Source organism: Rhinopithecus bieti, unplaced genomic scaffold (assembly GCF_001698545.2).
Source record: "Rhinopithecus bieti isolate Rb0 unplaced genomic scaffold, ASM169854v2 scaffold_26532, whole genome shotgun sequence".
In the NCBI taxonomy this organism is placed as follows: domain Eukaryota; kingdom Metazoa; phylum Chordata; class Mammalia; order Primates; family Cercopithecidae; genus Rhinopithecus; species Rhinopithecus bieti.
In genome coordinates, this window is record NW_016812934.1 from 3,019,806 (window position 1) to 3,033,420 (window position 13,615).

General features: G+C 38.8%; 1 protein-coding gene across 9 annotated transcripts in view; it reads right to left on the reverse strand.

The window, feature by feature from the left end:
• CIBAR1 (CBY1 interacting BAR domain containing 1) overlaps positions 1-13,615 on the reverse strand; it is a 30,207-nt gene that overhangs the window by 1,153 nt on the left and 15,439 nt on the right. For 2 of the 9 annotated variants that reach the window (XR_001880532.1, XR_001880531.1), the window contains exons 7-9: positions 9,880-9,993; positions 1,884-2,003; positions 1,158-1,270 (exon numbers count right to left, since the gene is read on the reverse strand). Coding sequence is in view for 4 of the 9 variants with exons in the window: in XM_017847342.1 (XP_017702831.1) it covers positions 1,884-2,003; positions 9,880-9,993 (234 nt within the window). In the remaining 5 variants the exon portion in view is untranslated. Of the gene's footprint in view, positions 1-1,157; positions 1,274-1,883; positions 2,004-3,771; positions 3,858-6,076; positions 6,192-9,879; positions 9,994-13,615 lie in introns of those variants that run through there. The other 7 variants (XR_001880534.1, XR_001880533.1, XM_017847342.1 and 4 more) reach the window with 5 other exon arrangements.

Below are 13,615 nucleotides of genomic sequence, written 5' to 3' on the forward strand. Positions count from 1 at the left end.
AAAAAAATGTCCATGTCATAATTTTTAGTAGTGACAATTCCCTATGAATTTTAAGGTCAGAGGCCAGTTTTTTCATTCATGATATTTTTTGAATAAAAATGTGTAATTAGCCGTTTGATTTTAGTTGGATAGCCATCAATACTTCAGAAACACTGCTTTAAAAGTATAGATTTAGTATATTATGAATGTTAAAATAAATTTTGGGTCACAAAACAGCATTTGAGAATCATAAAATGGATGGCAAAAATAGAAGGTATTTCAGGTAGGCAGTGGGACAGAAATACTGATGTAAAAGTAGTGTGATTTAAATGGAATCAGTTGAGAATCTGAACTCACCAGTTTAAGTTGCCTGACTGCTGCCACATAGGGCATGTTGCTTAAAACTTCTCTGAGAGTGAGTATATCTAACCCAGAGGACATTTGGGAATGTCTAGAGACACTGTTGTTTGTCACTACTGGGGCTGTGTGTTTATGTGTGCTGCTGGCATGTTGTGGGTAAAGGCTGGGATGCTAATACCTGCCTAATATTGTCACAATATACAGGACAGTATTCCATCCCCTTCTTCCTTCCTGGTGGGCCCAATTATTTGTCCCAAAGTCAGCAGTGTTGAGGTTGAGAAACCTGGGATAATACATTCTAAAGTGCTATACAAGTGTTAGCTAAGGTAACATTATTAGTTGTAGTCAAAACTTTTTTTTTTTTTTTTTTGAGATGGAGTCTCGCTCTGTTGCTCAGGCTAGAGTGCAGTGGCCCGATCTCGGCTCACTGCAGCCTCCGCCTCCCGGGTTCATGCCCTTCTCCTGCCTCAGCCTCCCGAGTAGCTGGGACTACAGGCGCCTGCCACCATGCCCGGCTAATTTTTTTTTTGCATTTTTAATAGAGATGGGGTTTCACCGTGTTAGCCAGGATTGTCTCGATCTCCTGACCTTGTGATCTGCCCACCTCGGCCTCCCAAAGTGCTGGGATTGCAAGCGTGAGCCACTGTGCCCGGCAAAACTTTATATGGACTATAAAAGTAAATTTATAGAATTTATGTTCAAAGCACTTAATGTTGGAATAATAAAAATATAACTGGGTTGGGGGAGAGATACATACATATAAAACAAAATAAATGCTTAGAGAAGAATCAAATGAAAATAGAAGGTATGAAATTTACCTAAAAGTTGTATTTTGAAAATAGTTTGTTGAGTTTCACATTCTGAAGGCTAGATATGAAAAGGGCACAGCTCTCTAGATCAGGGTTTGGCAAGTTGTGGCCCAGCCAGCCTCCTGCTTTTGTAAATAGAATTTTATTAGAACACAGTCATACTGCTTTATGTGTTACTTCTAGTTGTTATTTATAGTTGTTGGGGTCGAAACCATATGGCCCACAAAGCCTAAGACACTTAGTCTCCACATCTTACAGAAAAAGTTTGTCAGCCCCTGCTCTAGATACTGGGAAATTCAGGCTTTCTGGATGTAGACAAAAATGATTTCTGTGTTCAGTAAAAGCCCTTTTTTGGTATAACTTGGTATTTAACTTTATAATTTAATCAGATCCACTAAGTCTTGATAGCGAGATTTAAACCTAAGTTTGACTTCAGAATCTATGCTCTTCATATTATAGCAAATAACACATCTGCATGAGCATTCTTCTGTCTTTTCCACTTCTGCTCTGAAGTGTTATGCTTTAGAGAGTAATATGTAATTACAGTATAAAAGATACTTAAGAAATAACAGAGTTGCAACTTAGTGCAATCTTCTGTTATTATAGAAGAGGAAATAGGTCCAGGGGAAGGTAAATTTTACCTGAGGTGGTATGACTGAGGGGAAACATTTTTAGAACTCAACAATTCCAAAGGCAGCAGCTCAAATTCCTTTAAGAGTATGGTTTCTTGCTCACCTGTCCTGTTCCAGATACACACTTAGCTGACAGTGATCTCTGAAGAGGTGACTTTGAATTTGCTCGTACAATATCTAAACGAGATGAATAATCTGGTGCATACAGAGAATTTCGGAAAACCTATTATAATGATAAAAGAGCATTATAAACTAGATGCTAAACAAAAGACAGTCAAATTAAGTTCCTTAGTTTTTTTTTTTTTTATTTAAAACAACTGCCCCAAATGGACAAAATTCCAATTATTGTAAATGTAAAAGAAAAAACAAAAATAAGCTAGAAAGATGAAAGCTAAAAATTCTATTTGAACTATGCAAGATGATGACAGATATTAAACTAATTAGTCATGAAACAACCATTTAAATGCTTTTGCCAGGAGAACTGCGAAAGTTGAGACCTTCCAAGAGCGTGCAAGCTAGTAGGGAGGCTGCAACTCATGCCTTTGAATCTTTCTGTTCTGCATATTCTCAACTCCTACCAATTTAACTCTGCAGTACTGCTATGAAAATTACATAAGACTAAATTGGAACCACTATAATGTATGGATTCCAACCTTACTAGGATCTGGAATGCCAAGACTTGTCAGTTCTCTTTCCTTAAGGCACTATTTCCAAATGTTACCACTCTCAAGCCTTTCTAGCTTCATCTTTTCTACCCTATCCCCACCACTTCTCTAATAGACTAATTAGATAAGGTTATCAGATATGAATCTCTTCAGCTTTCCTCCTTTCCCTTCTCTCTTTTTAAAAATACCATTCTCATTTATTTCCAATGTGCATTTTTTCCTTTAACCAAAACTTCAAACCCAACCAGCAAACAAAAGCTTCTGTTGTCCACAGGTTCCCTCTCCTAGAAAACAAGCTCAAGATCAGTCTCTCTCTCTTTTTTTTTTTTTAGTTATCTCAAGGTATAACTTCTTAAACTTTCTAGAATATTCGACTTCCATCTCCATTTTTTTCTTTTTAAAAAAATTTCTATTTATTTATCAACAAACTACAGTTGAGCTTTTCACCTTCCACTAAAATTGCTCTTGCTCACATCACCAGGTCTTTTTTTCCTCTTCATCCTCACTGACCCCCTTCCTGAAACTTAAATGCTACCAAGCTCTTTCATTGTCCTAGCTTCTCTATTTCTTTACATGTCCTTTTCTACTACTTATACCTAAAATATTTTTAAAGGGTTTCCGTTAGGCCACTTTTTATATATAAAAACAATGCTGCTGTGCACAGTGGCTCATGCGTATAATCCCAGCGCTTTGGGAGGCCAAGGCAGGAGGATCACTTGAGCCTAGGAGTTTGAGACCAGCCTGGGCAACATGGCGAAACTCCATCTCTCCAAACAATTAAAAAAGCAATCAGTCAGGGGTGGTGGTGCATGCCTGTAGTCCCAGCTACTTGGGAGGCTGAGGCAGGAGAATCACTTGAGCCTGGGAGGCAGAGGTTGCAGTGAGCCAAGATCACACCACTGCACTCCATCCTGGCAACAGAGTGAGACCCTGTCTCAGAAATTCTCTGCAAGATCTTACCTACACTGTTAATGACTACCCTTCAACTAATCCCCTGACAAGCATACCCTGTGATAGCTGTATTCATGCTCCCAATTATCTCCTGCTCTAGACCAGCACTGTCCAGTAGAACTTTCTGAGATGATGGAAATGCTTGCTGTGCTGTACTGTACAAAAACGTAGCCACTGGCCATGTGTGGCTACTAAGTACTTGAAATGTGGTTCATGTGGCTGAGGAGCTGAATTTTTAAATTGAACTTTAAATAGTTATATATGCCTAATGGCTACTGAACAGTGTAGCTCTAGATTAGATATTACAATAAAAGACATTATCTTTTACCTAGAAGACCAAGCTATAAGCCTGGGCATTCTCTCTAGATTTCTCACCTGACACTTTGGGAGGCTGACGCAGGTGGATCGCTTGAGCCCTAGGAGTTCAAGACCAGCCTGGGCAACATGGTGAAACTCCATCTCTACAAAAAATATGAAAATTAGCCAGGCATAGTGGGACGTGCCTATAATTCCAGCTACTTGGGAAGCCAAGGTGGGAGGATCACCTAAGCTCAGAGGTCAAGGCTGCAGTGAGCCGTGATTGTGCCACTGCACGCCAGCATGGGCAATAGGATGAGACCCTATGAATATATATAAAATTCATATATATATAAAACTTATACAAATTTTTTCACCTGAGGCACTTCTCTTTTATTGACTCTACATACTATGCCTTTATAGCTTACTTTTAATTTAAGGCCAAAATATGTTATTGCTGTCTTTTTTTAGACAGGGACCCCTCTGTCACTCAGGCTTAAATGCAGTAGTGCAGTCATAGCTCGCTGTAGCCTCGAACTCCTGGGCTCAAGTGATTCTCCTGCTTCAGCTTCCTGAGTAGCTGGGGCCACAGGTGTACTCTGGCTAATTTTTACATTTTTTGTGCAGACAGTGTCTTGCTATGTTGCCCAGGCAGTCTCAAACTCCTGGCCACAAACCACCTGCTTCAGCCTCCTATAATGCTGAGATTACAAGTGTGCGCCACCATGCTTGGCCTCTTTCTCTATTCTAAAACTTTTTGTGATTCTTGACTGTAAATGCAGAACCTAAGTTATACTATGCCTTTGCAGTGCTGGTTCCTTAGCCTAGAATTAGAGCAAACTGTCCTTCAAGAATTACTTGTCCTTCAAGAACAATGTAAAACACCATCTTTCTTCTACATTCCCCTATTGTCTGAGTAGCTCCTACTGTTCATACTCTCAAGTATGGCTTTTAACTCAGTGTTTTGTAATTGATTACATATCTGTCTCAAGTTCTCTCTTAAGCAAGGGAGCCCTGTTTTACCTATGCATCTCCCCCTGGCAAATAGAAGATGTTAATTAAATTCACTTTTGCCAAATGAATGATGTTAACCGTTAAGTTGCAAACATAGTTAACATCATTCATTTGGCAAAAGTGAATTTAATTAACATCTTCTATAGGGGGGAAAGGAGACCTAAATTAGGGGATGGCTATACATTCCTTTAAATCTCAGAGAACTGCAGGACACGGAAGGAATCAAGGATAAAACATAGGAGGTGAGACTTGTGTTTTAAAGTAACTCAGGGGTGCTAATTAGGTTAACAGGTTACCAAGGACCAAATTCAATTTTGGTGCCAGACATGGACCACTGACATCCTGGTATGATATAAAAATGCAATGACGGGCCGGGCGCGGTGGCTCACGCCTGCAGGCCCAGCACTTTGGGAGGCTGAGGCGGGCGGATCACGAGGTCAGGAGATCGAGACCATCTTGGCTAACACGGTGAAACCCCATCTCTACTAAAAATACAAAAAATTAGCTGGGCGAGGTGGTGGGTGCCTGTAGTCCCAGCTGCGTGGGAGGCTGAAGCAGGAGAATGGCGTGAACCCGGGAGGTGGAGGATGCAGTGAGCCGAGATCGTGCCACTGCACTCCAGCCTGGGCAACAGAGTGAGACTCCATCTCAAAAAAAAAAAAAAAAAAAAAAAAAAAAATGCAGTGACTCATTAAACAACTGGTATTTGGAGGAGAAACATTTTTCTTAAAAACATTCCTTTAACTTTTCTAGCAAAGATGGAATTTAAAGTGGGAAATGGAAAACAGTATGTAACCCTTGGGATACAAGTCTATACCAGTTAAATATTTATTAAAATTAACATTTTACTCCAATTTATTGGCAATAATGCATTTTCCAACATGGTCCAATATTTCTTCTAAGAGCAGTTCTCAAGATCTGAATGTGCTCTGAAGTTAATACAGAGGTGACCTGACAATACTTTTTGTTTTTTTTCTGTGAGATGGAGTCTCACCCTTTCACCCAGGCTGGAGTGCAATGGCACGATCTTGGCTCATTGCAACCTCTGCCTCCCAGGGTCAAGTGATTCTTCTGTCTCAGCCTCCCAAGTAGTTGGGATCACAGGCACGCGCCACCACGCCCGGCTAATTTTTTATATTTTTAGTAGAGACAAAGAGTTTCACCATGTTGGCCAGGATGGTCTTGAACTCCTGACCTCATGATCCGCCTGCCTCAGCCTCCCAAAGTGCTGGGATTACAGGCCTGAGCCACCGCGCCTGGCTGACAATACTTTCTATGTGAAAAACAATTAAGATGGTTTGTGATACAACTAGAGGAGCCTAACTACAAAACACTGGCTGCAGCTGGAATAAATCTCAGCGGTTCTTACAAAGCATGGACTATCTGGAAGAATAGCAAGTTGTTTCTCCGTCCTTTTCTGCATGTTTTCTTTGCTTCTTTCCAAGAAACCTTGTATTTACAGGATCCTTCCTCTTGGTAGGTACCTGTTTGATATTGTATCAGTTACATGAATTAGTTACTTCCCCTGGTCCCACATTTCTCTCCAGACTGTTCTCTCCACAATTGCTATATGGCATAATAATAAATAGTTTATGCCCGTGGTTCATTGAACATGTGCTCGTGCCCTATACTGTGCTGTTTTGCTTTTGTTTTTTTCCATGACATGCTATGATTCTCAACTGTATTGTTTTAAATACACTGTTCTTTCTTCACAACAGTCCTGCCGCAGGACCTTTGTATGTATATCTATGCACTCTCCCTGAAAGTTTTTGCCAGGCACCCTCCCATGCATCTCTCAAGATTCTAAGAAATCACTCTGATTCTCCAGACTATTTGTAACCCTCCATCACACACAGCACACTTTTTTTTTTTCCCTTTATAGGACTGGTCGTATTATTAAAAAATGGTTAGTTATTTTTTAAATGTCTGAATTCCCTGGTAGATTTAAAGTTACTGCTTTGACAACTTGGACTGTTTCTAACTTAGAATGCTAAATCCTTCACACTTAGAATGGTGCTTGGTGCATATGAGGTGCTCAATAAATAGTTGTTGAACAAACACGACATGAGGTAAGTACTACAGTATCTCCATTTTAGAAAGGAAGAAGCTGAAGAGCGAGTAAGTTAACTTGCTCAGTATTACTTCACTAGAAAGTAGGGGAGTTGATATTAAAAAAAAACATCTACCACATATTCCTGAGACCTTTAGTTTTACATAGAGCTCTTTTCCCACAAACTACTTAGATGGCTGATTAAGAGTAGTGGTAAGTTATAAAGGAAGTGGTGTAACAAAAAAATACCTAGGACCTCTGGGATAAGAAGGAAAACCTTGGGGACTGAAGGGCTTGAAGGAACTTTAAGGTCAGTTAACAAATGTCATGTCAAATGTATTATACAAAGAAGAATGAAAATACTTATAAAGTGGACTACAGTCTTGAAGAAGAATTGGGGGATCACTTTTGAACCTGCCACTAAATGCAGTGTTATTTCTTGCAGGAAATGATTAATGTCACTCAGCAAGAACCATACTTCTGGAAGTCTAATGTAGAGAGGATTAAAGCATAATGGGCCTTGTAGTCAGACTTCCGGATCAGACTTTCAGCTCTGTTACTTAGTAGCTATGAGATCTCTGGGAAGTTTCTTAACCTCACTATGCTTCCGTTTTCTCATCCACAGAAATCAGAAATAAGTACTTTCATCAAAGTTGTTGAGAGGATTAAAATAATATAATTAAAATGCAAAGATCAATAGCTGACTCACTGTAATATGTAAACATTTGCTATTTTATTATTTTATAAATGACAGATGAAAGCTTGATAATCAATTTTTTTTGGGGGATGGAGTTTCTGTTGCCAGGCTGGAGTGCAATGGCGTGATCTTGGCTCACTGCAACCTCCGACTCCCGGATTCAAGCGATTCTCCTGTCTCAGCCTCCCAAGTAGCTGGGATTACAGGCCTGTGCCACCAAGCCTGGCTAATTTTTGAGACGGGGTTTCACCACGTTGACCAGGATGGTCTCAATATCCTGACCACGTGATCCACCTGCCTCGGCCTCCCAAAGTATTGGGATTACAGGCATGAGCCACCGTGCCTGCCCTTTTTATTTTTGGAGATGGAGTCTCACTGTCACCCAGGCTGGAGTGCAGTGGCACAATATGAGCTAACTGCAACCTCCGCCTCCCAGGTTCAAGTGATTCTCCTGCCTCAGCCTCCCAAGTAGCTGGGATTACAGGTGCCTGCCACAATGCCCAGCTAATTTTGTATTTTAGTAGAGATGGGGTTTCACCATGGTGGCCAGACTGGTCTTGAACTCCTGACCTCAGGTGATCCACCCGCCTTGGGCTCCCCAAGTGCTGAGATTGCAGGTGTGAGCCACTGCGCCTGGCCTTCATAATCAATTTTTAAAAGCAGGACATGAAAAGGAGTGAAAGTTAAGAAACCTTAGCTGTAGTGTTTGGAAGTAACACTTGGGAAGTCATTACTGACAAATAAATATGTATATATAACTGATATAAAACAAATTAGATTTTGACATTAGAAACATATATACACATACTGTAATATGTACTTTCTTCATTTTCTTTAACCTATATTCTGGTTTTAAGTTTCCTGAAGCCCATGGAGTAATGGCACGGGAAGGCTCAGAGGATCTCTTTATTGATAGTTAAGATACAAAAAAAAATTAGGCCAGGCGCAGTGACTCACGCCGGTGATCCCAGCACTTTGGGAGGCCAAGGCGGTCGCAGATTACGAGGTCAGGTGTTTGAGAGCAGCCTGGCCAACATGGTGAAACCCCATCTCTACTAAAAATAGAAAAATTAGCCGGGCGTGGTGGCAGGCACCTGTAATCCCGGCTACTAGGGAGGCTGAGGCAGGAGAATCACTTGAACCTGGGAGGTGGAGGTTGCAGTGAGCCGAGATCGCACCACTGCACTCCAGACTTGGTGACAGAGCAAGACTCTGTCTTGGAGGCAGGGGGAAGATACAAAAAAAAAAAAACTGGGGGGAATCTTCAAATTTGTTAAGTGGTAGACACTTCCATATTTTATTAATACAGAATTCTTGTTATATGTTGGGATTACATGGCTTTTTTCACTTCTGTATTAGAGATGGGGAAAGTATGTCTTGAACAGTTTACTTCAGCATAAATACTTTCGTACCTTTATTTTTTCCTTTTGGAAGGTAAGAGGGTTGGATATTTACAAAATTGCTCATTGAGGACCAGGCTTTGATATTTACTTGCTCTAATGTTAGTTGGCCAATCAGAATTATCTGCATTTAACTAAAACCATCAGCATAAAGCAAGCTTACATAACCTACATTTATTTCATAGCTTAGTGATTACATTACATAGTCAGAATCCTGATTCTGCTATTTACTAGCTAAGTGGCCACAAATAAGTTATTTAAATCCTCTCGGCCTGTTTCTGTAGTTGTAAAATGAGAGTTACAGCAGCACCTACCACCTAAGATTTTGAGGTTTGAATGAGAAAATGCATGTAAAGCTTTGGGTATTGTGCATGATGTAAACACTAAAATGTTACTGAAGTCACTAAATGTTAGTTTTTTTTAGCACACTTCAGTGGGCTTATATCACCAGTCAAAATGATACACAGTATTTTATTTAATGGCTTTATGTAAATTGTATTTTACTAGCTATTAATAAATTAACTCCTGGAACTTTTGCCATGGTTAATTTGAAAAGTTGAAAATAAATGGAAAATCATAAAAATTCATCTGTTTTGGATTATGCATAATAACCACTGTAGTGTTCAAATTTAAGATATTAATCATGGCTGGGCATGGTGGTTCATGCCTGTAATCCCAGCACTTTGGGAGGCCGAGGTGGGCGCATCACTTGAGATCAGGAGTTCAAGACCAGCCTGGCCAACATGGTGAAACTCCGTCTCTACTAAAAATACAAAAATTAGCTGGGCATGGTGGTGGGCACCTGTAATCCAAGCTAGTTGGGAGGCTGAGGCAGGAGAATTGCTTAAACCCACAAGGCAGAAGTTGCAGTGAGCTGAGATCACACTACTGCACTCCTACCTGGGCAACAGAGTGAGACTCTGTCTCAAAAAAAAAAAAAAAAAGATATCACATACAAACTAATGTTCTCTTTTAAATATTTCCACATTAACAGAAGAACTGAGCTTACATAGACATAGTCCTACCTCTAAATCTTCATCTTCATCAATGTTTTGTATATTCTGGTAGGCAGCAGTGTAGACCTCTAAAGCTTTGCCGTGAAATAACATTTCGATTGTGATAAATTCAGAAAATATAGTCTAAAAAAAACCAAAGAATTGAATTTAAACAATGATTTAAATTTCTTTATGAATATAGTAACTTTATTCCTCACTATAGTCTTGGTATTTTATAAAATACAGAAGTATCTGTTTTTCTACAGGGCAAATAAAGTACAAAAGATAACTGAAAGAGAAACAGTTGTGAAGACCTTTTGCTGCCAAACCTTCAAATTATACAAAGTATTTCCTTTATCACCATTCACTTCCATCTTATTTTTTATTTTAGTTCTCTTTATACTTAGTAACTGACATTTATAATAACAGAAGATCTGACTAAAATGTATGCTACTGTATACTTTTAATACCATATACTTACTATTAGAGCAGTTCAGTTATGAAGCTGGTGTTTTAGCAATTCCAACTGATGTTTAAACAGAAGAACATTTTTTTCAACAGGAATTAGGTTCCACACTATATGCTACTTGTATTCTCTAAACATAAAGGAGTTACTTGGTAGTAATGACACTCCTGCCACTGATGATAATACCATATATTTGCATAGAGCGTTCCAGTTTACAGATACTGACTTGCCCAGTGTTGCTGACAGATAAAACTCTTTAGACACAGATCTGATTCTAAGGCTATAAGGTTATAGCTCATTTAAGGTTTTTTTTGCTATTGCCCACTGAACTGTGCTGTTCTTGCCAGAATCAATAATTTCCTTCACAGATAAACTGTGCAGGTAACCTCTATATAAGCATGATGGAAACTTATGACAAGGAAGATCATGAACAAAAAGTATGAGTGAAGATGTGCATGTTGATCTAAGCAGGGGATGAGGTAATCAGTAGATAGGGAAAAGATGGGAACCAGGCAAGTTTTTAATAAACATGATCGTATCATCTTGTTAATTATAACAAAATAAGCAATGTAGAGAGAACTGGGCTGAATAAGAACAAGGCAGAAAATACTGAAGCATGGATTATATTAGAAGGCTAGTCAAATACACATTTCGCTTCATCCCTGCTCTCCTAAGATAACCCAGAAAAGAGTGGTCATATACTTTGGAGGACAGCCATACAGATAATTATCAGTGGCCTGTGATTCTTCCCTCCAGCCCCATTCTTTCCTAGATGATTAGAAAAACACTTAAGGGAGCATTAAGAGGCTTTGATTGCTACTCAGTGATTTATGTCATTCTAACTGAGAGGACAGGGCCTAGGTTAAAAGAGACTTGTAACTATGATTCACAATCACCCTTATTGTCACTTCATGTAAGTTAGAGAGGGCTCAGGTATACCAGACTGGCAACTGACTGATAAATGGCCTTATGCTAAAATACAATTTTGGATTTCATATTAAAGTATCTCTAGATACCCAGGAATACTTTAGAGGAGGAATGGCTTCTGACCAAGGCTGGGACCTACTCTTAGTTGTTAGTGTCCTTATGATAGTTGCAAACCAGAAAGGAGTCAGGTTTTCTTGAGTGTGGAAACTCCCAGAAGGAAAACTGAACTAAGAGTTGATGACAAGCCAAAACACCCATTTTTAATGCTCAAGAAGTAAACTAGTCAGGCACAATGGCATGTGCCTATAATCCCAGCTACTTAGCAGGCTGAGGCAGGAAGTTCCCTTGGGTCCAGGTGCCCCAGACCATCTTGGCAACATTTGGAGACTTCTGTCTCAACAACAACAAAGTCAACTAGCTAAATTGGACGTAGTGACTAACAGTAAAGCCTCTATCTTGTTTGATTAACAAAAGAGATCTTTAATGAAAAGGTTTTAAGAACATTTTGGCAAAGAGGAAATGACAGCTCTCCAGAGTATAGGATATTCAATAAAGGATGTCAGGAGAACTGTCTACCCATCTGAAAATTAAAGTTATATATCCATGTCATAACACTGCAAAACACAGCTGCCAGCTCAATATTTAATGTTTAAAATATTTTAAAAATCAAGAAAATATAAGCAATACTTATATAACCTAGGGGATGAAAACCTTTCTAAGCATGACACCAAGGAAGAAACCAAAAAGAAGACAGATAAATCTGGCAATAAAAAAACTTAAGAGGTGGCAAAATCACTGTAAGCCGTAAAATGAGAAAATACATTTGCAACATACTTTCTCTTTCATTTGAAGGGCTAATTGTCTCCATATAAGTAATTTTTAGAAATTAGTAAGAAATTCCAACATCCAACAGAAATATAGGTTAAGGAAAATATAATTTACTAAAGAAATGTATTGCTAAATACATTTAAAAGCTCAGCAGTAATAATGCAAATGATACTGATTTTTTACCTATCGTCTTATTAAAAATACTGCAACTTATGGTGTCAATAAACAAAAAACACACCAGGTGCAGTGGCTTATGCCTGTAATCCCAGCACTTTGGGAGGCCGAGGTAGGTGGATCACCTGAGGTCAGCAGTTCTAGACTACCCTGGCCAACATGGTGAAACCCCATCTACTAAAAATACGAAAATTAGCTGGGCATGGTGGTGCACGCCTGTAATCCCAGCTACTCGGGAGGCTGAGGCAGAAGAATCACTTGAATCCAGGCGGCAGAGGTTGCAGTAAGCCAAGATCATGCCACCATACTACAGCCTGTGTGACAGAGCGAGACTCCGTCTCAAAACAACAACAACAACAAAACCAAACAAACTCATCATTGTACCTGTGCTTATGCAAGGTTTAGTAGGAATGTAAACTGGTTTAACCTTTGTGGACAGAAGTTTTAAAAATATATATTAACATTAAAAGTGTATGCTCTGAAGGAGGAGCTCCACATCTGGTAATTTGTCTCAAGAAAATAACTGGGCTAGCAGTTAAGGCTATTTAACGATGTGTAATGATGCAGTGACAGCTACAATTGCAAAAATAACCTAGACATTCACCAATGAGGACTGGTTAAATGAACCAGTATAACCATACTGCAGAATATCATAAAGATAACAAAAAATGATATGGATCTGTTTCTTGGCATAAATACATCCATCCATAAGTTTTAAGAAGAGATGCTATATATACGGTGGTCCCATTAATGTATAACTGTCAGGGCTAAAAATAGTACCTTCCTCATAATGATGTTTTGAGGAATTAATGAGTTTATTCATGCAAAATGCTTAGAATGGTACCTGGCACACAGTCAATGTTTAAGAAATGTTTGTTATTGTTATTACCATGTCTCTGTATATATGCATAGGAAAAATCTGGAAGGGTAAAATAAAAAATGGTGAATATTTTGGGTGGTAAGACTAAATTTTCTCTATAATTTTATGGATAAGTTTTATGATTTATATTTATAATAAAAATAAAGCTATAAAAAATTATGATGTTTCTTGCTTATGTCAGCTATTTCACTACATACTGAGTTCCTATCCCCGTTTGTGACAGGAGTAACTCCTGGTTAAGTACCTTTTTTGTAATTGTGAAATTCCCTTGACATTCATCATATACTGATGACTTTTCCTAATACATGGAAGCAAATGGGATTGTGATTTTTCTCTCATTTTGTACACTAAGTTCTGTAACAGCCTGTTTCAGAGAGATACTCTGCAAAGTTCCTATGAAAAGTCTGTCAAAAATGTATTACTTTGCTGTTTAATTCCAATACCAAAATTCAAATGGACTTATCAATTAAACTCACCTCAAACACAGTAAT